This window comes from Patagioenas fasciata, chromosome 3, assembly GCF_037038585.1.
Source record: "Patagioenas fasciata isolate bPatFas1 chromosome 3, bPatFas1.hap1, whole genome shotgun sequence".
Taxonomy (NCBI): domain Eukaryota; kingdom Metazoa; phylum Chordata; class Aves; order Columbiformes; family Columbidae; genus Patagioenas; species Patagioenas fasciata.
The window spans coordinates 58726584-58752845 of NC_092522.1; the positions used below are offsets into that span (position 1 = coordinate 58726584).

General features: G+C 39.8%; 1 protein-coding gene across 3 annotated transcripts in view; it reads left to right on the forward strand.

Moving 5' to 3' along the window:
* MTHFD1L (methylenetetrahydrofolate dehydrogenase (NADP+ dependent) 1 like) overlaps positions 1-22769 on the forward strand; it is a 152801-nt gene extending 130032 nt beyond the window's left edge. For all 3 annotated transcript variants that reach the window (XM_065835134.2, XM_071806421.1, XM_071806422.1), the window contains 2 exons: positions 16004-16112; positions 19784-22769. In XM_065835134.2, the coding sequence (XP_065691206.2) occupies positions 16004-16093 (90 nt within the window). In that variant the 3' untranslated portion in view covers positions 16094-16112; positions 19784-22769. The remainder of the gene's footprint in view (positions 1-16003; positions 16113-19783) is intronic.
* Positions 22770-26262: the final 3493 nt, after the last annotated feature.

Genomic DNA, 26262 nt, shown 5'->3' on the forward strand with positions numbered 1-26262 from the left:
CCATAACTGTGTTCCCTCTGAGCTGGAGCATTGTTTCCATTCCCGAGTTGCCAGTTTGAATTAATTAGCTAATAGGCTGAGGAATGGAAGCCCACACATATGGGCCACATTCACTGTAAGGTGTGCTTTACTGGTATTATCAGTGTATTTTACCAGCAAGGTATCCTAATCGGACTGTAGGTCTACCAGCAGAGGTGTGCACACAAAAACGTGGTGGCTGAGCAGACTGTGACAATGACCACACTTTCTGCTACAGAAACCCGTAGTAAGGATGGATCCTTCCACCTTTTTCTGAGGGAAATGGCAGGAATCATTTCAAATAATTTAAGTTACTTTTTTCCTAATGCTTTACATGTGCTTTACAAAATGGATATGTTTGGGAGACACACTTTATTCCTTGATCAAAAAGAAACTGTGAACGGAGAATTGGTGAATATATACACAAATGCCCACTGCACACATGCACATGTATCATGATGGAATGAGACACCATTAAAATTCAAGCAGAACAGCTGTTCTTGTAAATCTGGGAGTGAGCATTCATGTATCAGCATAAAAATGCTTTTTTTTCTGGGTAAGCTACATCCACTCTGAAATGTAAACGAAGCCTATGTATACCTTGCAACTGGAAAATATTTGATGCTCTTTAAAATGACGTTTTCTAAGAGGATAGCACTTTTTTTTTTTTTCTTTTCTTGGGTTGTTTATGTCAAGTGGACCATTTAATCCAAGATTTGGTCTAAATTCTGTTTCCCAGATACAAAAGCCATGATGATCCAAAAATGTGCTTTCTTATAGATCTTTCAACATTATTTCCATTACAGTAAAAAAAAATACTAGTATACAAGATGAATCCCAGATAACTGCAGTGTGATGCCTACTGGTTTCATGGGGTACCATTTTCTAGGGCTGTATTCATAAAAGTTCATCTTTAAGGGGATAAAGTCATCTTCATTTTATGGGGCAGTTAAAAGCTTGTTTTGATGTTGTCTGATGTCTTCACTGGGATTGATTCAGAACTAAATACATACTGTAGAGGAAGATTTGGCATGACAGTTTGCTGCTGGCATTCTTCATGAGAAATTGCAGAATTCTCCCAAATGGGAAAGAAATTTACAGGGGGGAATTTTTTTTTCTTTTTTAGTAGGGCTATATTATAGCTAACCATTCTTCTACTTATCGCGGCAGGTACATGGAACACTGCCTAGTTTTGGAGTCTTTCTAGTATATAAAGTACAAAGTTATGTTAATGTTTTTTGACACTTAAGTAAGAAAAAAATCTTAAATTTTCCCAGATTCAAGACAACCAACTCTTTGATTCTCTCCAGACACATGTTTAATATCAGTCACAAAGGTAATACAGTATGAGATTTAGAGTTCTGACAGACATGTGTCCGCAAATGAAAATCACGTTGCTGAAGCTGGATCAGCCGCCTACCCTCTGAGGGATGTTGGTGCCCTGACTGGAAGGACGTCTGATCTGCTTGTGAATCAGCTCCACAGCAGTTATAGTTTACTACATTGAGCATTTTATAGGTAACCTCTGTTATTTTGCCTTTACCTTGTATCACTCCAGGTAAAAATTATTTGTCTAGGAGCTGACTGAGAAGTGACTGAGATATTTAGGCATCAAGAACTGAGGCAAAGAGATGACAGGGACGTCTGTCTAATCTCTTGCTCCAAGTTCTTGCCGGTTTATCAGAGTCTTACATCTCATACAGCCCCTCAGTGAACTGAAGCGTGGCCAGACAGGCAGGCTTGCAGCCAGGCCCCTCTGTGCAGCAATTCGGGTACAGGGGCCTGTGCTCTGGAAGCTGTCAGTCTGTGTTGCCTTGGGCAGGACCCTGGGCTCCTATGCCTTGCCCGCCACAGCCCTCTCTGAAGAGGGTGGCTTTTGAGGGTCTTCACCAGCAAAGAGACTGTAAGCCTGAAATATCAGGATGAGCTAGGCAATATCTAATGAGAAGAAATTAGTAATAAGGATGTTGCAGAGCATCTCCTAGGTTATTTGGAGTTGTGCCCTGAGGCTGTCATTGTTTTCCCTTCTCTCTCACTGAGTCTTCTTTTTTTTTTTTTTTTTTTTATAATAGTAACCTCAATGACAGTGAAATGGATCTGAGTACAGTACCTGTTAAATGCCAGCTTCCCCTTGTATGGCATCCACCTGTAAATGCAATTAGAACAAACATCTGCTCCCAGAAGTGACTTCCTGACCTGTGCTGTTTTTTTCAGGGTCAGCCAGATTTCTCATCACCCTCCCCAGTAATCACAGCAGATCCACAAAAAAGTAAAATTCATGTGACATCCCAACCATTTCAGCTGGCTTGTTGAAACTCAAAAGTTACGATTTAACTGGAGGAGCAATGCCATGCTATTCACAAGAGAAAATCCAAGTTATTTCTGTATTATAGCCTGAATACCATAAAAATGAATGTTCACGTAAAGTATCTTTTTCAGCCAAAATTTGAATTAGTGAATAAGTAACTAGGCATCTTAAAAAAACCAGAAGAATATTTCAGAGACTATAATACAGCCACTCATTAATGTCTAGGCATTCCTTGCTGAGAACAGGGTACTCATCAACTTGCACACAATATGTGTTTTCTATAGGCTTGCTGATGTAAAATGTGTGCTCAAAGCTAATTGCTATTAACTGAGCTCTGGGGTTATCCCCGGATCAGTCTGGCAATAGGTTCATATTCTTTAGCAACTTGACCATTTTGTCTCTCTCTGTTTAATTAAAGCTGACTGGATCATTCTCAGCTTCTTTAATGCAGAAGCAGTTTTAGGACTCTTGACATATTAACTTCTTTCTAATACTTGGTATACTGAGAAATCCAAGAATTTTTAAGTTGCCATGTTCACATAAGATTTGTACCTGTAACATCTGAAGCCTTAGGAATTTCATAGACTTTTATTTATACCTGCATTATGTCCTGGTGCTGTTAAGCAGAACTAAAGGTTATCTGAAGCTGTCTCCATACTGCCTGGAAACCAGTTTTTCTTTGAAATATTTCTTTGGTCTGTGAAGAGATGTTGCCAGGCATCCATATTAATGCCTCTATAAAAGAAGGAAATACTTTCTCATGTGTGATTAAAATGTGGAAGACATTAACACAGGAAAGTCACTGAGGCTAAGAATTTAGCAAGATTTATAAAAGATTGTGGCCATCAACAATATGCAGGGTTGTAATTAATATAAGCAAGTGATTTGAAAAAAGTGCTGAGCATGTTGTTCAAGGGTTGGGCCAGTTATCAGCCCCCACTGTTGGACAGAGATTGCTTTGTCAGCCCCCATAGTTGTAGCTTTTCTCCATAAAGCATTTGGCACCAGCCCCTGTCAGAGACAAAATGCTGGGACACGTGTGTTTGCTCTGAGGTGATATGGCTCACTCCCTGCCTGCCTTCTGCCTGATTTAAGGTGTGTAACTTCTGTATTAATTGAACACACTGGGCCAGTTTTCCGCACGTACCCAGCACCCTGCTGCTCTGTACACATAGAAAGCAAGGCACTAGGAGCTTTTGTTACTCGACTAAATCAAATGGAGATAAAAGATGATTTTTTGCAAACAATTGCAGCAAAGTAGATACAGATACTTCCCACCTTCCTCCACGCTTGATGACTTTTTCCCAGACCTGTATTTCTCAGCTGTGGCCGGGCACGTGCTCTGCACTGTCCTGCAGGCTCACGCACAGTTGCAGCAAAGCAGCTGGAGCATAAAGGAGAGAGAATATGTAGTGACACACGGTGAGCAGAGTGAAGCCTTTTTCCTGGGCACCACAGAGAATTAACATTATGCTGCTGGCACTGCATTTGTCAGGTTTGTTTGTGTGCCTGAGACCCCGAATGAGCTGTGCTGACTGTAGAGCTCTGATCCGATTTGTAGTAAAGAGCATCAATGCCATTGTATTTGGCACCTGTAGTAAAGATGTGATGTGGTAAGAAGACACGGAAACCAATTGCTCTGCAGGTATTCTGGCCAGAATGTGATCAAGGCATGTTTGTGACAGCACAAACAAACTTCCTCTAGGTTTGTGAAGTTCTTTGTCTCTTTACTTTTCTCAGGGAAAAAGAAAAAACTAAATTTCTTCATATGTTTCACAGAAAATCAATTTAAAAATAACTTCACAGTCAGTATTTAGGCAATCTGACAAAGGAGAAATGTAACATGGAAGCAAAGATAAAGAAGATTTTTCCCACAAATAAGCAACAGGCCTTTTTTGTACGAGGACAATGACAGGAATCCCAACAGCTGGGTGGGGTGCTGGTGACAAGACAGCAGCAGAATCCATGGCTGTGACCAAGGGAGAGATCTCATGCTCACCAGCAGCCTGTCTTCAAGGCAAATGCCCAGGCAGGTGGGCAAGGCCAAGCTGTGGGGGCATCGCAGCTCACCGGGGAGGTCAGTGGGCCATGGCGGGAGCTTCCTTCATGGTGTCACCAGGAGGGAAGGAGGCTGAACTGCCATAGGTTGTGTTTGTTGTGCCTTTGGCTGAGCAGTGGAGCTGTAAATGGTTTGTATGCCAAAAATGAAAGTTCACTACAGACAGGGTTTGTTTGGATTAGAAGGAGCCTGGGAGCTCTACCATAAGAGTAAATAAAACATGTGGCTTAGTCTGCTGGTTTCTTTGCTTTGGTATTAGATAGATTATATTCTAACTGATTTTTATTTCTGTGTTATCATTTTATTTTAGTCTTTTTATTACTTACCCCAGATGTACACAAATGAACTTCCTATGGCATTTTTTTAGATTTTTTTAATGTTTGAGAAGAAGTTCTATAGGTCATTCCTGTACTAGATGTTTGTCAAAACACAAAAAAGAGTTTTGTCAACTTGTTTTCTGCTGGGATGCAGAAATTCATTATTACCTTTCACTTTTTTGTCCTTTCACATGCTGCATTTGGGAAAAATTACTGAGCGTCACCCACAAAGCATCTGTTTGAGGGTTGGTTTGTTTTTCAGACTGAAAAAAAGCATGTTTCCAAATATTATTGCTTTTGGTTGGACATTTTAACATGTTTATTGTTTATATGAATATATCATAGTCCTTTGTTACATTGCAGAAACTGTGGTTAGAAAAGTGACTCAATGTAAGTTCATACTGAGTAAGTACTTCAGAGCAAAGTGTGAAAAATAGAGGAAGTTGTATTCCATGAAAAATACTGATACAAAGACTTCATTATCTAATAGAAAAAGATGATTCATGCAATGTAACTATTTAGCATAGTTAGTTTTGAGTTTCAGTTATATGAGACTAAGATGAGAATCAGAGTTACCAATTTCAAGTTCCATTCTCCTAGCAGCACCTCAGCTCTTTTTGGCAAATGATTTGACCTTTTCTACCTCCTATCTCACTAACCTTTTAAAATGGAGATCTTATTTCATGTATTTCCCAGATGTACTTAATGTGTTTAATTCATATTTGGAAGTACTTTGAAAATAATTTTATTTACAGAAATATAAATCTTTATTATATTATGTGAGGATGCATGTTTACAGGATAAAGATTGTGCTCTCCATAAGTTCACAACATTTTGGCTGGTGTCCTTTGAAAATTAAATCTGTCTGACAGCTTATTCCCTCATGGTTGTCTCCCAGTGAACAGAAATTAGAGGTTTAGTATCTCCTTAGAGAAACTTTGAAAATCAGTATTGCAATAAGAGAGTTAAGTCACACAGTCATGGCTAGAATTTTTTCCTTTCTCCTTAGCGCTATTAATGCAGTTCAGAAAACTTGCAAAGAAGGTGGCTCTTCTGAAGGCACTGGTGCCTCACGAGTCAGTGGCTTTCAGCTTTTTTTCAAAGCATTTCTATGCTCCTTCGCTTTCCAGAAGTGTGAACTCTAGCATAGGTTATTCAAGGATCACTTTTCTTAGCAGCCCTTTGGAGACATCTTAAAATAGTGGGTCAATAGACTATAGGGTGAAAATTGGTGATCTAAATAATGTAGTTCAATTTTACTTGTTTTCTTGTCAAAGGGAACCACAGTACATTCTGGTATGATTTTAGAGAACACGTGGTATTGAATAATATAATTTACACAGACAGTTTAACAATTTGGTGTCCTCATATCCAGCCAAACTGGATCCATTCTGGATCCTTCTGGGTTAGGAACAAATAGAAAGGAAAAGTCGTTCAATATGTCAGTGCAACTAAGATAGCATTGACCTAGTGTATTGAAACAGTAATTTGCCTGGAGAGAAATGGGATGAAATTGCATGTGGTTAGAAAGCAGCAGTATCCATAATTATAACGTCAGGTGCTTGTTTGTAATTGCCTATTTCCTGTTTGCTTCAGTTTGTCACAAAATAATGTGTGCTAAGAGCTACGAGGAGCAAGCAATTTAATTTGCTTATCCAAGCAACAAGTGACTTGAGAAAGTAGATGAAACTAATGAGATTAGAGATGCTCACAGGTCAAGGTTGATACATGATGATGTTACAGTGATAGTGGTTGGTGCCCACCACAGTTGATCATTCTTTGGAGACAAGCAGCCCAGCTCTTCTTTCCAACAACTCCCATGACAACCACAGACCAGAAAGGCGAACTGCACCAGTGAATTGTAGCTTTTGTTGTTTCCCAGTGCTGAAACCAGAGCATGGCTACTCAGATAGGATTAGCGAAGTATGGTCACCTCTTACACTTTTTCAACTCCTGTTGCTTCAGTGTTTCCCAAAATACTTGTACCCTTTGGTATTACAAAGGTTACCACTGGCACTTAGCTTAAAATATGTAATGAGACTAAGGCAGTTTGGTGATTTAACAAATAAAAGGAACTAATTTTAAGTGGTCCTTTCCTATAGTCCCTTTATGTTTTTTAGAAGCGATTCTTCCCATATATATACACATATGTGCATCACCTTTGTCCAATAAGATGTTTCTTAGGGAACTTTACTCACTCAGATGTCAGTGGATGCAGTTAATTTTAACCAAGGTGACTAGTATGGCAGCAGTTAAATGTGCTTTTATTCAGCATAGTTATACAGTCTTTTGGGATTTCTCCATGTTGTAATTTGTCATTGAAATGATGGGATGATGCTCCCAATGATCTTCCAGGCGTGGCTTACTGGGAAGGGTAAAGTTTGTTGCATGTTAAGCACAGATATTTGCTTTATGTAGTCTGCTGTTGCCACCATCTCCAATTTCTGGGCTGTAAATGGGGCTCCATGCTTTCCTGTGTTAACATGTCAGGCTGTCTGACCAGCAAGGTAAGTCTTGTATAAAAGTTAGGATTTTAAACAAAATGGCACAGTGAAGATCAGGAGCAAAGAGTGGGATGTGCTCCCAGTGTTTGAAGAATGGCCATTCTAGAGGAACAACAAGTGAAAAATAAACAGGAGGAAATGAAGGGTGCACAGTCCCTGAGGAAAGGCAAAGTGGTCGGGATGGGTCTGCCCAAGACCTTTCCTCCCCAAATACCACAAAATCTGCTCTACTTTCAGCAGAACCTGAGCTTCTAGTGGATGATTGGTCACCTCCTGCTCACCAGGAGACCCAATCACTGGACAAAGTAAGAGGATTAAGTACCCACAAAGAGCAGATATTTCAGATATTCCTGTTGCTGAAACAGCACATGGGAGGAGCACCTTTATCCTCTGGATTTATTCCTTCAGAGGCACATTTCCAGCACTGTCTGATATATTGGACACTTGTCAAGAATGGGAACAGCCCTGGGAGCTACTGACATCAGGAGTGAACAGGAGGGAAGGATTTTTTCTGCCTGAGGAGGTGATTTTGTACAAGAGGCAGCAAATGAGAATCCTTTGCCAAGGATTCTGTCAAAAGCCCAAGGGGGAAAGGAAAATCAGGATGTAGGCCATGGCCAAGGGAGCAATTACTTCTGGAAATGGATTTGAGTGGGCTGGGATGGAGGGAGGTGTTTTGGAACAAGTCACCTGGAATTTGTAGGCCTGTTTTTTCTCTCCCCTTTATCTCCTTAGTGGCTGGTTATTTGGGGTTTGGTGGGTTGATTTTGTTTGTTCATTCGTTTGCTTTTGGGGGAGTGATTTTGGGGTTTGTTTGTTGTAGCTTTCATTTTTGTAGTATTTTGTTTATCAAATAACCTATCTAAGGCAGAAAACAGCTCTGAATACCCTGTGAAACACCATGCTGTGTTGTGGATGGTGTGAAAAAATAGTACACTTAACTAACAACATCTAACATGATACCTCAGAGAGAGAGTTGTACTTTTTTAGTAAAATTTCAATTATTGATCCCATTGTGCTGTTACTAGGGGGATCATTTTTTCCCTCTTGAAGTATGGTTTTAGAAATTCTAAGATGAAAATTAGTTGAGACAACTTTGCTGAAAGGAACTGCGGTCATATATGAGTCACTAATGTTTTACTTAATAGGGGAGATTGCTTGTTCTTTTACAGATTACATCTGTACCTAAATATTTTATTTAATTGCTAGCAAAATGTAGGTTCTGGGTCTTCAGTTCTTCAGTACGTCACTAACAGCAACATTAGAGTCCCAGTGGTATTACACTGATCCATTCACCAAGAACTTGGCCAAACAAACATTGTCCTATTCCTCTTGTCCTCTGCGTCCTTTGGGAGATATGCACCCGTCTTTCCAAAACCTGTACTGGACAAATGTGGACTGTTGTGTGGGTTTTGTTTTTTTCCCTTAGGGTGCCCAGAAGATCACTTTCAGATTCAGACTATTTCTGCTCAAAATGAGTAGGTTGTAGGGTCCTGGAAATCCCTCAGAGAATGCAACAGGGCACAACCTACTTCTGCCTCACTTTAGCACGTGGTGGCAGGGTGAATTAGGATTGTATAATCAATATTCAATACTTTTATAACTTCATCCAGATGCTGATAGCAGAAAACCAATGTCCATGCATTTTGTTGTTGCAAATCCTTTCACAAAATCAAACAATTGCCAAGAATGTGAAAACATTAAAGTAAGAGACAATGGTAATAGAATAATTGAAACCAGATGGACTTCTGCACCTGATATCAGTCAGCATGCCAGTGAAACAGCTTTTTATTGCAAGGTATACTACAGCATATGTCAGGGTAGCATCAGCTTATTTTCAAACATTATTTTGATCATTTTGAAAGTGACGAATGTGTTGAGTTTCTTACTGTGATTGTTCTTATACATTGCAACACGATCCTTTTCTGTTAAATATTTCCTGAGAAGGAAATATGATCTTCACTCTCCCAAGCTCCGCTGGCTATTATCAGGTTTGGCAAATTTTCATTAAAACTTATAAGTAAACCATTATTTAAATGCTGACTAAAGATGGTTGCTTAGCTGCTTTTAGAAATCCTTGTTATTTTCAGGCAATGAAAAAAAGTGAGATAATATTTTCTTAAGCATTATGTAGGTATTAAAGTAGATTTTTAGAAATTATTGCCATTTCCAAGGCTGAATTTATTAGTCTGTTTTTAAAGGTTGATACTTTTCCAAGGAAGCTCCAACTTGCCTCCATTGTGCATCTGCTTTCCCTAACTTGAGAGTTTGAGGTTTGTTTGCTGTTAAGAGGTAATGAAAGGCCACCTGAGCATCAGGTCAGTCCCTGGTGTGGTAGTGTTCTCGTATCTAATGTGTGTATGTGCATTGACTAAGTTGTGCATATTTTGTTTTGGCCATTTCATTCTGTTCTGCTTCTTTTATTTAAGACAAACAATACTGTTCTCTTAATTATCCTTTTCTGTCATTTTCATGTACATTTTTGTTGTTGTCATTCAAAACATGAGCTGCCTCTGAAGCGATGGAGCTGTGACAGCTCCGCAGAGTGGGGAAATTTCTGGTTCTGTGGAACAGACTACGAGCTGACCCTGGAGATACTTAGGATATGCTGCTTAACTTTTGTGCACTAGCTTCCCTCTTCAGTGCACACTGAGAGCCTCTGTGTGGTGTAGGATAGTCCAGTTTGAAGATGAATTAAGTGACCACTCACTGGAGGTGTTGGCACAGCCACATGCTTCAGAGTGCTGCAGTCAGACCTGTTACCCTCATTGTGTGGATAGCCACATGAAAAATTTCCAAGTATAGATTTAAAAGGGAGAGTGCAGGGACCTTACGGCATCCAGTAATAAGATCTGCACTCACTCCTCTAGTCATGCCGTGCAGTGAGGTGACTGGTCATGTCTCCTATTCCCTTATGGGCTGCAGTTCCCCTGGTGCCACCTTCCAGTGCATGGCTAACACCACCAGTGTCAGTGGGAGTAATGTGATACTGGAGATCAAGAGTGCCTAAAGACAGGCAAAGGTTGGAGACCTGGAGGGATTTCTTCAGAAGAAGGGAAGAAAGCTTTTCCTTTCAGCTTCTCATGCGCTGAGACTGACAGATGCACTGCAGGGGAGCAAATTTCTGCTAGTGGATCTGTCTTTCAGAGCTCTAACTCACACTAGGAAATGTTACTGAAACCATGAAGCGTAGCTCCTTCGTGCCGTGCCTCAGGATTCCAGTGCATTCTGGCACATTTAACACAATGCATGCAGGTTTATAGTGCTGTTCTTGAGTTTCCTCTTGTATTGTTTCTTGCTGAGGGAGTATGGGTTTTGCAATTCCCCCTGTCAGATTTTATTGAGAAGTTATCCGCAGTCATGTGTGTGCTGGATTCTCTTGAGAAACAACATCTGTTTTCTGCAGTATTTCAAGTTTTAAATGGTTGTGGGTTGTCTTAACTTGTTTAATTATCAAAAGGATACAATTAGATAATGTGAATTACTTGTGTTTCTTGCCAGATGCAACATTAACTCCATAAGCCACAGAACAGAGAGGTTTCCTCAATAAGCTGTTTGCTGATTTTCTTTTTTTTATATCTTCTAGTCATCTGTTTTCCCTACTTTGTGTAAGTACAGATTCCTCTGGTTCTCTTTCTCTATTTAGAAACCATGCTATGCCTGTAAAACAAACACATCTTGTCTTACAGGTGAAAAAGACACTAAACATGACTTGGATGTCATCCTCAGGACCATCTGTTTTGCAAATCATGCCATTGTGCTAACCCAGTTAAGGGGATCTCAGGTCCTGGAAGGGTTTTTCATATATATGTATGAGATACATATACACATACATATGCATGGATGTATACACACTTGAAGTAAAAGACAGGATATGTAAACCACTGATAGGCATTTGTATGATAAAAAAGGAAGCTAAGCAGTATAGTTCCTCTTGGGACCATAAAAACCTGGCTAGCAGAGTCTTACTGCTTGACTGTGCAACTGTTTTGCAGATCTTATGGCCAATGAAGATTACAGGTCAACACATAACTGTAGTTTAAATGAAACTCTAGTGAAGCTCTACTTAGGCACTCTTCCAGTGACAGTGGATGTGTTCTTGGAGAGGGTGTGGAACAACACTTGCACACAGCTTCCTTAAAAAAATAACTGGCATCCTCCTTTTGTAAGGAAGCTTCTTATGTTGTGGGTTTTTTTTATTTAGTCATGTTAAGTAAACTTCTGGAAGACCATAAATGCCTAGTATAAATAACAGTGGCCTTCATGATTTTATTTAAAATCGTATTTTATGTTCCAGCAGTTGTGGATTTCCAGGAGCATAAATGATCCTCAGGATAGCTGACTGTAAGACTTGCTGCTTTTGCCTCCTAAACATAAGAGTGCCATAGCAATAAATAATCATTGCATTTTTCACAGTCTTTCTGCAGTTGATTTCCTCTTGTGGATATGTAGACAGTTTTACAGTTTGTGAAGAAAATGGTTAATTCCAGTGATTTTCTACAAAACTAGGTCCTATTAATTCCTGAATGATGTATTGTAGGCAGCAGCTGGATGAATTCTTTATACAACTTTTGTTTTTTTCCCCTGCATAAAACATTCATATGAACTGCATTCAATCTTAAGGTGCAAAGTTTATGCCTTATATATTCCTTCTTCCAAGAGCAGTGTGATAGAGTCATACACTCATAGAAAACAAGGTTGGAAGGGACTATAAGGATCATCTAGTCCAACAGTTTTGGTCAAATTAAGTACTGATTATTTTGGCTACCTAAACTGAGTTTGTGGTCTTAAGTGGATAATGTGCTGTTGTTCACTGCTGCTGTTTCTCTTTACTCACAACCATGCTGTGTGGTGTTGCATAGCTGCCAATCAATAACCGAAGTGCCATTATATTAGGGTGGAGAGTTGTGCAATATATAGAGGGTGTATATTGTATGAGATGCCTGGCAAGCTGCTGTATGACTGTAAATTTCTGTGGTTTTTTTTATGGTGTACATACCTGCTGATTACCAGAGTGATTTATGTTTTAGGTATATTTTTCTCCTTCATTGTTCGTTCCCCTTTTTTCAAGTTTTAGGAATTAAGTAATTTTAGTAAGTAGTTATCTCAGAAAGCCTTGGAGAGGGTGACGGCAACCTGCCAGCCCTTGCGCAGGTCGGGTTTGTGCTGCAGGAGAGGGGCAGGTGAGCATCCTCCCCGTGCACAAAAATCTAGGCTCTGGTTAATTAAGGCAGGGAGGGGGATGCTTCTGGGTCATGCCTGCTGGGGATAAGACCAGCCTGAGAACTCCTTCAGCATCCTGGGAAGCAGAGAGAAGAGAATCATTCTGAGCCCACAGCCATGTGAAAGGCCAGTCAGCTGATGCCTTGATTCAGTCTCAAAGTGACTGAGGCCTCTTTTCCCTACTTCTTCTTGGCCGCAGGAAAGAAATGGAGGACTGGCCAGGGAATAATTGGTAGTAATCTCCTCAGCCAGCCAGCTGTCTCCTCCTATTGACCTTGAAGTAATGAAAAAGGAATATATTCTGCTGCACGTTACCCCTGTGTGTCCAAATAATGAGAGTGGAGAGAAATGATCGTAAATTTACATAGTTTTGCCTGTTTGGAAGTCTGAGCCATGGGGAAAATGACAGGATGTGTTTTATTTTAGCTCTGTAATTCACATAGGTATTTGTCCCAAAGTTTTTCATCTGTGGTATTTTTGCCTTGTACTTCATTTTACGCAGCAGTAATTTTAATTCAGATGAACTAATTCCCTTCTGTTGACTTAAATTTTCAATATGAGAATAGTTGCATTCCCTGAATTGACAATAAACTGGTTTGATATTCACGTTTTATAGATGTAATAGATTTCCATTAGTTAACACAGTGGAGTTACACCACTGTAGGATTGAGCCTATTAAAAAAAAAAAAAAAAAAAACCACAAACCAAAAAAACAGCAAAAAGCCACACCAAAACACACATGTAGGACTTTTTTAACTTTTTTAAAAAAAAAAAAAAGGAAAAATTCCCCTAAACTGATTCTTGTTTTATTTTACACAGAAAAGACAGACTAGCCAATCCTGTACATATAAAAATTAAATAATAATAATAATAAAAAGAGAACCTGGAATTTGTGGCTTGACTTCCAGATGTAGAACTGCTATACACAGAGTAACCAGAAAGTTGTCTTTGGCAATTTGTTCATTTCCCTCCCAGTGAAATGTAACTCATTAAGGCAGTTTCTTGACAGGCATTAACTCATAAACTGGGATGAATCTGAGACTGAAAATAATTCAGCAGCCCTAATGATGTAGTAGTCCAACCAGTGTGGCCAACGGATAAAGAATAGTAACAAGGTGTTTTAGTACTTAGCAAAGATGCCAAGGCAATATCAGCCAACAGAATGATGTCATGCAATCAGTGGCAGGGTTTGGTTGACGTAAACTGACAGTTTTGTCTTTTAATCCTACTGCATGCAATAACAAAGGATCAGGAAGGACTATATTTTAAACCAGAGGAAATGCACTGAGTCCACTAGAAGAGCTTGTTGCATTGCTTTTCTCAGAGCTAGATCTCAAGTGAGATGATGACTGCACCACTACTGAGCGCTCCCAGGTCCTTTCCCCCTTCCCAACATGGGATTAACTTCTGGGACGGCAGCAGAGCTCTCCAGAGTAAATGGGACTGTGGTGGAGAGATCTTACCGTTTGCTTGTATTCCCACAATGGAAACATTACATAAGTGTTTGGAGCGAAGCTGAAGCGTAAGGGAGACGCTAACTCAATCACCAAACGAACAGAACAAGTTGACTTATAAAAAAATACAGCCTGCTCCAGGCCGAGGGGGGCTGTAAATCTGGCTCTCTGGAGCTGGGGTGGTGGTGATGATGGATTTTTCCTCTCTTGAGGCCAATTAGCCTGTTAGAGCTTGCTTTTGGCCAGAGAAAGCACCATAGCTGAGCTGTTCTCCTTGAGGAATTAGGGAGGATGGAGGAGAATGCTGCCCGGCCCTGCTGGGAGGTGATGGCCAGCACCGGCGTGCTCTGGCTGCTCCCCTGCAGCCAGTGGCCTGGTGCTGATCTGGTCATGCAGTAAGCTGATTTAATTCATCAGCTGACCAACCCTGACCACAAAAATGTGTCTTTTCATCAATTCAGTGTGTTGAATGAGGTTGGTTGTAGTAAGATGAGTGCCAGAGCCAGCTCCAAGGGGGAATCATCCCAGGGGCTCACAAGGTGAAATGATCCCCTTTCAGCAACAGGTTTCAGCTCACATCACAAAAACATGCCCTAATCTGATCCTTTCTTAGGTCATTCTGTTTGGAGTGTTTCTGGTACTCGAGCCAGTGTGATTTTTATTTTTTTTTTTTTTACACAGCTGTGTTTGAAGGTTACCTCCTGGGGTCAGATTAACCACCAACTTTAACGATCTCTGCTGACTTGCCCCAGCTAAAATTTTATTCCTCAAAATCTGGCATCTATTAAATAAATGTTATTACCTAAAGGTTCTTAGCTAACAAACAGGTGAGCTAAGTTGAACTGCAGGTTTGTTTCCAGAGGCTGTCATGTCTTTCATCTTTTTGGGTATGAATATAGAGCCTGATACAGCAGGGCCATCCTCCACCTCTGAGGTTAAGATACTGAAAGGGTTTGTGGAGTCCTTAAGCCCAAATGCTATTTTCAGAGAGCCTTGAATTAGTGGAAATATGATGAGATATTCAGGACTTCTAACTGTCATCCCAGGAAGACTTAGGGTGTGAACACAAAGTGATTCAAGTTGATCCAAACTGGTCTTGCCTTAAAGCCGCCCCACAGTAACAACCCTTACCCTGTGCTGGGGCTGGGGAAGCCCCTCCTGGGTCAAGATGCTGAAAGAGGAGAACATGAAGCAGATGGAAAAATAGCATTTTTCTGCTGAACCTGCTCTCCAGACATCTCCTTCACAAGGGAGAAGGGGGGAGTCCTGAGGCATGGGAGGTGAGAAGTTGGGGTACCTCTGATTTAAAATAGCTCAAGCTATCATGGACCAGCACCTCAAGGTTTCCACATCAGCCATGTGTCTTTAATTGCTGCTAAAATGCCTGTTGTAAATACTAGTATAAGTAGCCTGAGCAGAGCTGTGGTTAACTATGTAATTTAAGTCCATGAAACTATTTACATGTTTAAAAGTACGCAGATGTTGGTGTCTTGTGCTAGATCAGGATCTTGATTATGCATAGTTTGAGATAACTGGGTTCCTTTAGCTTTGTATCTCAATCTGCTAATCCTAACTACTAAATTAGGATTCAACTGTAATCTATGTATGTTTAGTTTGTCTGTTTCAATTTGTTCCTTACATTAAGTCATCAGTCATGAAAGTATTGTGATTAATTCTACTCCTGTATTCTGGTTTTCTGTGGGATAGGTCTGAGTTCAACACATTCATACCACCAGGTGAATTAGGGCAATTATGCCCTTTCTCTTTGCTGCGTGATTTTTCCCAGTAGATATAAATGGATAAATATTCTGAGGAACGAATAAGTCCCAAAGTGTGTACATTTTGTTGAGGATTTGATTCTTAGATTGCTGTGCTAGCCTGTATTTTGTGGCTTTTATTTTCTCTTTCCTGTCTTTTAGAAGCATACATTTAAAAATTAATTTTAAAAGTACCAAGCTTGATATTTTTAACAGAAACAAAAAATTTAGTGAAAAATAAATCTGTGATTGAGTCCATGATGAACAATCCAGCCTTTTTTCCTCTCAATGTAAGGTTTACATGGGTTGAGTGATATCTGGTTACAAGTGCAGGAGTATAACTTCGTTTTATTGTTCCCACAGATGAGCACCATGCCAGGACTGCCCACGAGGCCGTGCTTCTATGACATTGACCTTGACCCTGTCACAGAGCAAGTGGAAGGATTATTTTGAGAGTGACATCCAAATTCAGGTCAGTCAAGAGCCTTTGTTTTCCTGTTCCAGCTTGGAGGAGGATGTTTGTCTCTAGTATTTATATCAGGGGTTTATCTAGGCCCTAGTTTCACTGAGGTCTTCACACAATTTGGGGGGAATATTTCATAATGTGTACTTCACCACTGGTGGTGCACATTGGTAGTGCCTTTTGGATTTCCTGGCTCCGTCAGTTTGGCATGAGGAAGAGCTGGCTCTGCAGTTGTACCACTCTTAGCTGTGGAAAAAGTCACTCTGAAGAAACCATGTCATGTTACTTGCCTCAAAAGAAATAATCTAGTTCATCTTTGATATTATTCTCATGTGGCAGTGTGTTTCTGTCATTACCTAGATATCAGGGGAGATGTTTCTCAGCTTGTTCATAAGCTTTGCTTTGTCTTTTCATGTTTTGTTCAGTTTTGACCTGATTGCTGTCATCTCTCTCAAATGATAATAAGCATTTCAGGAACACAAATCTGTCCTCGTAGCCTGTTTTTCATGTTGGCTTCTCTCCCTTTTCCTTTAAGGTTTCAGTTCCCCCACCAACTCCTCCTCTTCTCTAAGCACTTAATCTACTTGGTGTCCTGCTTTAATTTTGTGTAGCACAAGTTCCTCACTTAAAAATCCAAGTTGTTATGAAACTATTCCATGCTACTCCATTTTAACCCTGTAACATAGTAAGTGCAGTAAGAGAGGATGTAACTGTGACTGAAACAAACCATGTGCATCTGTGATGGGACTCTCTCCTCTCATCACTTAACTCACTCCCTTCCCCCAGTAAATCACTCTGGAGGGTAAAACAATTACTTTGACACAGAACAATAATGTTACTATGAGCTAATAAGACTGTGATGGGACCCCAGAGCAGCCACAGCTTTGAGGTGGACGTGCGTGGGCACTTGAGCCCTGCTCTAGCAATCCTCACGTACTCCGGTTTGAGAGAAACAGCTCTCATTTGCTGTTTCTGTGTTTTGACAAATTGTGTAGAGGGGGGTAACGTTTTGCACAGCCCAGCGAGATTACTGTTCAGGACAAATTAACTGTTCACTTGCCTGTACTCAAACGTGACAGCACTCACGTAATACCTGGTGAGAGCAGATTCTGCCATTTCATGCGTACCAGACAAGTAAAGAGCAGTTAGCTTGAAAGTTAACCAGTGTGCACAGATAATTACTAGCTTACATGCAAACCATCACTGATTATTCTGTTGCTGGATAGTGTTATGCATACCACTTCTTGGCATATATCCCATTTTTGTTACTGATATGCATTATATTTCAGGTGGTTTCATGCATACATATTGATTCATCAGGCATCAGTCATATAATTGCTTCTAAATAATTTGAAATGACTGTGTAATCCTAATGTAAAATCTATGTGCAGATTCATGTAGCCTGCTTAATCAGGTGTTTACTGCCCAGTCTTACACAAATCCATCCAAACCATGCATTGGTGAATTTTGAAGAACAACAATAATTAAGCAGCTTGAAATACTCCAATCCTACTATGAAAGCCTTTCATTTGAAGTTGTGCATGAAATGAAAATGTTAAACTTGGCTTTTAGTCAGTGATGGTGTTTGTTTTCTCAGATGTAAAAGCAAATGCTGACAAAGTCACAAAAACACAATAGTCAGGTAGGAAATAGTGTATATATCAAAATATTAATAAGTTATTATATTTTCATTATGTAGGTATTGGTGGCATCAGGCAGATGAATGATTTGATAAGTTTAAGCCTTTTAAAGAAAAAAACAGCTTGATCATATATATTTTTCACCAACATAGGCAAATACTCATCTGTGTTCCTACCTCTAACAGTCTAAATAAATGCCTTGAGAGTATTGTAATACCCAGTGAGCGCCACACAAGGTAGTCAATGTTCATCAGCTCTAAAATCCATCCCATTCATGTGCTAGATTTCTACATTCCTAATTTTGGACAAAGACAGAAACAATATTCCCAGATAATCTTGACTTCCAAGTTTCTGTAGAGAAGTATAGTATTATTCTTTGCTTTCACACATCCACTGAAGTGAACCGGTAGTGTAGCCGATAGTACACTTTGAGGTATTTGTGGGGTTTTTTTCTGTGATGGCAGATCAAGGGATTTTTTTTTTCTGTTTGGTTTGAGTTCATTTCTTAGAGTTTTAATGTACAATGTAAAATTACTAGTAATATGATGTTGTGCCACTCATTAGGACTGATTCAAATCTCTGAGATGTGATAATTGAAAAATATTTAGAGATTTGTGGAAGAGCTGCAGATGTTTCATTATAAACATACATGCAGAGCTGAGAACAGTTGTTTTATATCGTACTCTGCCATGCGTAGCCTCACGAGACTTGTGAAAGAGATACAGTCAAAAGCTCCTGCTGCTAGGTTAGCTGTGTGGGGCTCTAACTGAGCTGAAACATTGGATGTCATCAGCCTCTCTGATTTTTTCCCCACCGCTTCACTATGTTAATGAAGCAGATTATAGTTCTCACTAAAATTTGAAGAGTACTGGTCATTAGAATGTACTCTAAGTAGTCATACAGGCAAAAACTTCGTCAAGAATCCCAGCTCAGTTTTTTTTCTGTTGGCAAATAGCTAATAAATGGAACACACAATATTACAGTCTTTCTGTAACATTAATATCTGGAAATGAACAAGAAGAAATCTGACTAGTTCTTCATCACTGGCCACTACCCTATTTAAATTATACTTCCAGCTCATACACTAAGAAAGTTGCATTTGTTTTCTTAGGAGCTATCTGCAGATTGCACCAGTCATAATAAGACTCGCATGGACACAAGTCTGCCAGTAGGAATAAATAAATAAATAAATAAATAAATATTTGCACAGTGAGGGGAATTTATGAACCTGACCTACTCTGCAAAAGTAAAGTCTGTTAAGGACCCTTGTGAGCTCTAAGGATCCCTCTAATTTAATTATTGGCAGCAGGCATCTGCTCTTACTATGCCAGTTTGACTTTGGGTACGTGGATTGATGGCAGGGTTGGTTGTTTTCCTCGCTTGGTTGTGACTTAGTAAGGCCACGGCTGTCCACAGTTGCAGATATATTCTTGCACTTGTCTCCTCTTCAACACTGGCAAAGCATCAGAACAATTGTAATACATGGCACAGATATTTTGCCACCCTCAGAGCTTTTCTGGATGTGAGAGGAATCCCAGAGCTCTGACTGTGAGCATCATCATGGCCATAAAGAAGCCCATGAGGGGAGGACACCAAAACTGACATCCTAAAATTGCTAACTATTTGTTAGAAGTTTTCGTCTTAATTCGTTCAGATGTGGATAGAAGGTGCTTGAAGACCTTTCCCTTTGCATCCACAAAATTGATCCTATGAAACAAAAAAACTAACTTCTTTTGGTCTCATTTCACAGTACTGGGTTTCAGTCAACAGTGATTTCTGCAATAGTGTACAGTCTAAAGCCTGTATCGTACTGGTATATGAGTACAGATTTTTGTTTCTCACCTAGTAGGGTTACACAGAGAATAAATGGGAAGTGCACGTGGCATAATTAAACATTTTTGTTTATTATAGTTAAAGCAAAAATATCCAATGTCTTTATAATAATGCTTTTAGCTTGTGATGCTTCTATTTTTTTTTTTCTTTAAAGGAAGAAAAGATATCTTGTTTTAACATATAAATTCTTTATCTTTTTGATTTCAGAAGCCTGGAAATTAAGAACTGCAACTTTCCTGTTTCCTGCAAGTAGGAGACAAAAATGAATGTGAAAAATTCCTGTTATGTGTCTCAGGAGGAATGTCAAGATAGACCAAAGAGCAAAAGTTTACTCTTTCTTCAAACTAGTTTTTACGATGAAATATAGCTGCAAGGTTAAAAAAAAAAAAAAAAAAAGACAAGCTAAAGAAGTTTATTGCTGTAGTGCAGAAAGCTCTCTACTGGGGCTTAGAGTTGCTTGTAGATAAAATGACATGAAAAGTGAGAAATTTTTCACCTTAGAGTTTTCATCTTTTCTCAAAGGAGTTTACAGAAGTATTTGCCTTATCTTGGCCATCTAAAAACTCACATAAACATGATTATACTATGTGATCAAGTATATTTCTCTCTGAAAAATACACTTTCTCTCCTGGCATTTAGGAGCTGAAACTACACACAGACTAACTGCGCATTTTTGAGTTATCACCAGGCATTGCTGTGGATGCATTTGGGCAACAGCCAAGCTTCAAGCAAGGAAGATATTAAGCAGAGAAAGAACAGAGCATGTATTTTGTACAAGGTTTTTAATACACAATTTGTTTCCTTGTTGGGCAAAGATATTTTGAAACACTTAAGACATAGCTGTCTCATATCCATAGGTCTCTGTATATCCAAAGCGATGTTACAGGCTGTCCAGCTGATTCTGTGTTTGTTGTGGTGAAGCTGGTTGTTCAGTGAGGGCACTGCTCCTTCTGAAGCCGTTTTGCTGCTGTTCATGACTAATGAAGGCTCCTGCTGTGCTGGCTCCCGACCTAGAGCTTTTCTTGTCCTGCCCTGGCAGTATACAACGCCCAGGAACAACAAAGGAATGTCCATCAAGCAAGGATGCAACACAGCAGAGCTTTGTTCTGCTTCGCTTTGCAGGTTTTAACTGCCATACTTGTAAAACTAGAGCATGTTTTCTGTTTGAAGAGAGTATTCAAACAAATTAAATCCTAAAGTGTGTGCTTTAATTTACATCAGTAATTTACCTTGCCCAGTTTTTCCTAAATCTGCAGCATTTAGCTTTTCAAGCTGCTGCTCCTCAGGAAACTCTCACTGACTGACTGTTGGTTCCTTCAATAACAAAAAATGCAACAGAACAATAGGTTGGATGAAGACAATAGGCCATTGTTTTTTTAGGTAAAAAGCAGTGAAATAATGATGAGAGAGTTTATTTTCCTGGTGACGTTTTCCATCCTGTCACTTTGCTCCACTTACGCACATCTGTATGTTTTGAGCTTCTGCAATGTAGTTTTGGTTCCCTTCTATGCAGCCACATTTGGAGACTTAATTATCTCAGGAGCTGTGTTGTAATTGAGGGGTTTGTTTTGGTTTTTAAAATCATGGTTTGTTATTTATAAACTCAAAACTATAATTACGGACAGAAGAGCAAACTGGGGACAATTAAAATAATTATCTGTGCCTCCCCTGGAGTAGCACGGAAATGTCTGCTGACCGCATTTCAGAACTGTTCTATTTGTAGTGTGGTAACCCAGCACTGTGGGGGTTGCTGTGAAGAAAAATGTTAAAAAACAGGGTGATTTGATACTTCAGCCTGATTAAACAATAGAGCTCATAATGGTCTAGACTATAGATGCTTTAATTACACTGGGGCAGGACAAACATGACAAGTAGAAAGTAAAATTTAAGTGTGGCTCTTGCAGCTACTAGGGAGAGAGATTTCTGATATTTTCTGTTAAGTTAAGTTTTGCCCCAAAATACAACCATGTTATTAAAATACTGAGCCTAGAAAAATCCAAAGACTTTTGGAAGAAAATAAATATGATTTCCAGCCTTAGTTTTACTAGGAAAGTCCTTACAAGAAAAGTCAATAAGGTTTTCCTTCCATCTTGCCCAGAGAAATTTGGAAAACCACAACCATGCCTTACTTGTGGTCACTGTGGCTGCCCCACAGGTGTGCTGGACATATCTCCATGCAATGTGGGATATTAAATGTGGCACTAGCTGATCACCTGTGAAGCTTCCATATGGGATACAGATGTCTGAGCAACCAGTTTTATAAGTAAGTCATTTCAAACTGCTGCCTGATACACACTTTCTAAATTGTAGTCTCTATATTGTCCCATCAGGCCTTGCACTCTGGGACTGTTTATCTGACCCAGTGTCTCCCTAAAACACAATTCCAGATCAGTTAGCTGAGAGCTGACAAACATCCTGTAATTTTTTTCTACTGTCATGTGCACAGGATTTGTTATATTGTTTTGATAGCTTCAATAATTCAAGGAAAGCTGGAATGATTCTCATTTTCCCCCATCTAGTTAACTGTCTGCAAAGTCTCTTGAGCTATTACATTTTTGGTTCTTCGTTTTTAATTTTAGTGGAAGATTGTTAAAAATAATCTACATTGACCTGCAGATTCTGTCTTATGATCCAAAGGGACTGAGTTATTGGCTATCAGCTGGGCTGCAGAAACTGCTACAGTACATTCCCTTGGGCCACCCTAGTTCTTGGGCCAAATGCCTTCATTGAGAAGGGCTTAAAATGAAATCTTTTTAAGGTAGCTTTTATTGCTGGGTGGGTCACTTGTTGCTGCACAGATGTGATCACAGGTGTGGAATTCCTGCCTTTGCCTCTGCCCTGACTAACCTGAAGACACAGCAGAATGGCATCTTCAGAAAGCAAATTGCCAGGCTTATCCCTGCGTTTGCTAAAGCGTACTAAGAGCTATGCCCTTGTTTATTATCAGAAGATCTGCTTTTTGTAGTGACTGAATACTTTGTTATTGCTACTGCTGAACTACAGAAAACTAATGACATTGAAATACATCAGACTACATACAATGGGTTTCTTTGTTTGCATTTTAAGATTCAAAACCCCAGATTTTCAGTTGCCATGAACATGAATACAAAGTGTATGTGTGTGCTGATATTCAGTTTGCACATGATGCCTGTCTCAAGCCTGAGTTCATTAATAAACTATCTTCATTATTTAATATTGCTGTCTCGTTAGCTACCATCCTGTCTGTTTAGTGACCTTTTTTATCCCCTCTTCAGCCACTTAGTCATGTCATATCCCTGTCTCCAGCTAAAGGCACCTACGCCAAGGAGGGGAGCTCAGCCACGTCCTGGTCAGGTGTCAGATGCGAGGAAGGTGTGGGGCTCTCTGTGACCAGAGCTGCTGGCAGAGCTGCAGCATGTTTGGTTCCTGCCTGTCACCATAAGAGGCTGTGCACAGGAAGGTTGTCCACAGGACCTTCTCCATCAGTACAGTCCTTTTGAAGTTGGTTTGTAGTTGGAGGGAAGGACACACCAGACTAATATCCTGTCCTGGTCCCAAAATACCTTGCTGTTGCCTTTGGTCCTTGGCCTGAAAGCCTGGATCAGACGCAAGGGTCAGCTGGGCATTTTCCACTTCTCAGGCAGCAGCTGGATTTATGTGAAACAGTATCAGCCACAAGACCATATACCTGTGAGCTTCTCAGGGGGATTTAAATCTAAGCAATGCAAATGCTTCAGGTTGTTAAATCAACTGGACCATAACACAGCAGAAAGCATCCTGGGAGTAGGAATAAATAAAATAGGAAAGCAGAGAAATTGGGAGAGAAATTGGGCATTTCATACTGGACATGGCTCCTGTTTTCTAAATAGCTAAATGAAGTCTCAAACATATGATTGGGATTAGCACTGGGTTTTTAACTTGCTTTTCATTACTAGATTTCCAAACAGCTTTACACCATTTCAGCCAGGAGTTGGTCTCAAGCACCGGGTTTGTGCTCCAGTGGGACTTGTGTCGCCCTTGCTGATGGCCACACAGCCAGAGCGAGCATGGGAGGTGAGACGCTCTTTCTCCTCCACTGAATTATTGGGGTGGGGAGGGAAGGCAACTGGTTTCATTCCTTTTAACATGCAGTGTTTCGTAACATTTTTTTTAGAAAAATATTTCAGAGAAAAATTGTTAGGCCAAGCTAGGACCCCCTGCTTGAGAGAATTGAAATGGAAACACTGAAAGCCCCTTCAAGCATTTGTCCTGAGAACAGGACTGCTGCACTATCCATCTCACCCTGCACTGTAGGCTTAAGGCCAGAGTGTTTATGTAAAGTAAGCTAAATGCAAATATTTCCACAAGTGTGGTCATGATAATAGTTCCCTGCTCCATGCACTTGAGTGTAATATATTACATATACACAAGCATGAAAGTGTAGGTATTTGTGCATGCAGTTTTTATGTAAAATCTTCAATATTTGCTTCCTAAGTAAACATTTTAACTTAAACCTTTGAGTAATGATTGGGAAGAACTAGATTGCTACATGCCAGCGTAGACTCAACTGGAGAAGACCTTAAAGAACTTTTAAGGCAACCCTGCATTCAGTGATCTCCAGGTGCCTCCCAAGGTGAACTGTTCTGAACTTCAACACTAGTAGAAAAAGTTAGCTCTGAGGAAGCACACAGGGCTGAAATACTGATGCTATAGGCACCATAAAAGCTTTTATTCACAGAGTACTAGTAAAAAAGAGCGTGTATCAAATACAACTCATGCTCACTTTTATGCAATACACTAAATCAAGGTTTAAAGTTATGACATTTTAAAAGCTAAGTTGTTTCCCAGTGGGCAATACCCATCATGGTATTGCAACTCAATTACTATCAACATCTGGTCAAAGTTAGATCCTTAATTGCAGAAAAGACTTTCCGCTTTTCAGGACACTATTAGTTGCCCATATAACACAGCACCTGTGCGCTCTCACCACATACACACTTTATTCTGCAGAAAACTTGAATTACACCTGTATTTGTACAAAATATATTATACACATGCCACTATATGAGTTCTAGGATGTTTCCTTCCAGTTTCATTTTTGCCAAAAGCCTCGAGATGAAGTCTGAGCTGGGAGAAGAAACCCTCCTGTCTGATGTGGCAGCAGACCAGCTCCTGCACAGCTTTTGGTCAGCCAAAGTCTCTGAAAGGAGACAACGTCTCTGTATTTGATGCTTCCCCAGCTTGGGTGTTACACATACTCCCACCCAGCTCATCTGGACCTTGTATCACCCTGGTGTTTCCATTGCAGTCGGAAAAAGCTGTATTTGCCAACCTGTTTTTTCAGGTGTTTGAGGTAAGGGAACTCCCCCTGAGGAAAGTTTTTGGGAAGAGCAAGAAAACCAACATCTCATAACTCTGATCTGCTTTTTATGACATTAACCTAGAGTAGCAGTTTAATGAACCAAGCCCTTCACATGAGTTCCATTACTGATTTTTTTTTTTTTCTGACGTTTAGTGTGTTCAACCATTGTAACTCAGTATCAGATATTAGTGTCTGGCAAAAACTTGTTATTCATCCAGAAAGAAACCAGGATCTAATTCTGCTTCTAGAACTACTAAATGTCAGACAGACTTTAGACCCTGGTTTATTAGTATAATCAAGTATACAAGTTATTTGCTTCTTATTAGTAAGTGGAAAGTGGAAAAGAATAAATAAGGGAAATAATGATAGCAAATGAAGGAGCAAAGCACAAGGGTCAAATATGCTCTTTCGGAACAGAATTGCATGAAAGCAACAAATATAAATAAAGATGAGTCTCAAAAATTATTTCACTACAGAATCACAGAATGTTAGGGATTGGAAGGGACCTCAAAAGATCATCTAGTCCAATCCCCCTGCCGGAGCAGGAACACTTAGATGAGGTTACACAGGAAGGCGTCCGGGTGGGTTTTGAATGTCTCCAGAGAAAGAGACTCCACAACCCCCCTGGGCAGCCTGTTCCAGTGTTCTGTCACCCTCACTGAGAAGAAGTTTCTTCTCAAATTTAAGTGGAACCTCTTGTGTTCCAGTTTGAACCCATTACCCCTTGGCCTATCATTGGTTGTTACCGAGAAGAGCCTGGCTCCATTCTCGTGACACTCTTTATATATAAAGGGTGAGATGTAAACATTAATGAGGTCAGCCCTCAGTCTCCTCTTCTCCAAGCTACATCTCATTTGAAAAAAATCTTTTAAACTGAGCTGTGTATAACTTACCACCAACAGTTTTGAAGAAGATCATGTAAAAAAAACAAAAACACATCATCAACAAAAAAATGAAACAAAAAAAACCCCCTACATTTATCTGCAAAAACCTACTGAAAAGAGAAAATATACTCTCATAGAAGCATCAAAGCTTACTTTTAATATTCACTTGGTTTTAAAGAGAGACACTAAATCAGCACAATCTAATCAAATGGTGCTAAGAAACAGCAGAAAGAGGTGAACAGCAAGCAAAAGATGTCATCAATTTAGAAAAAGAAAAGTAATCCAAAAATATCTTCTGAGGAAAGGATATACTTGGAAGGTTCACAGTACTGGATAAGACCCAGAGCCAATGCTTTAATTCATAGCCAGCATTCTGTTTCTTCCTCACAGTGTTGGCTATCAGATCCCCAGAGATGGGAGGAAGATCTTATGTTGAGCTTGCACCTGGCATCACCTATAGCAACTGCAGGGAATTAACACAG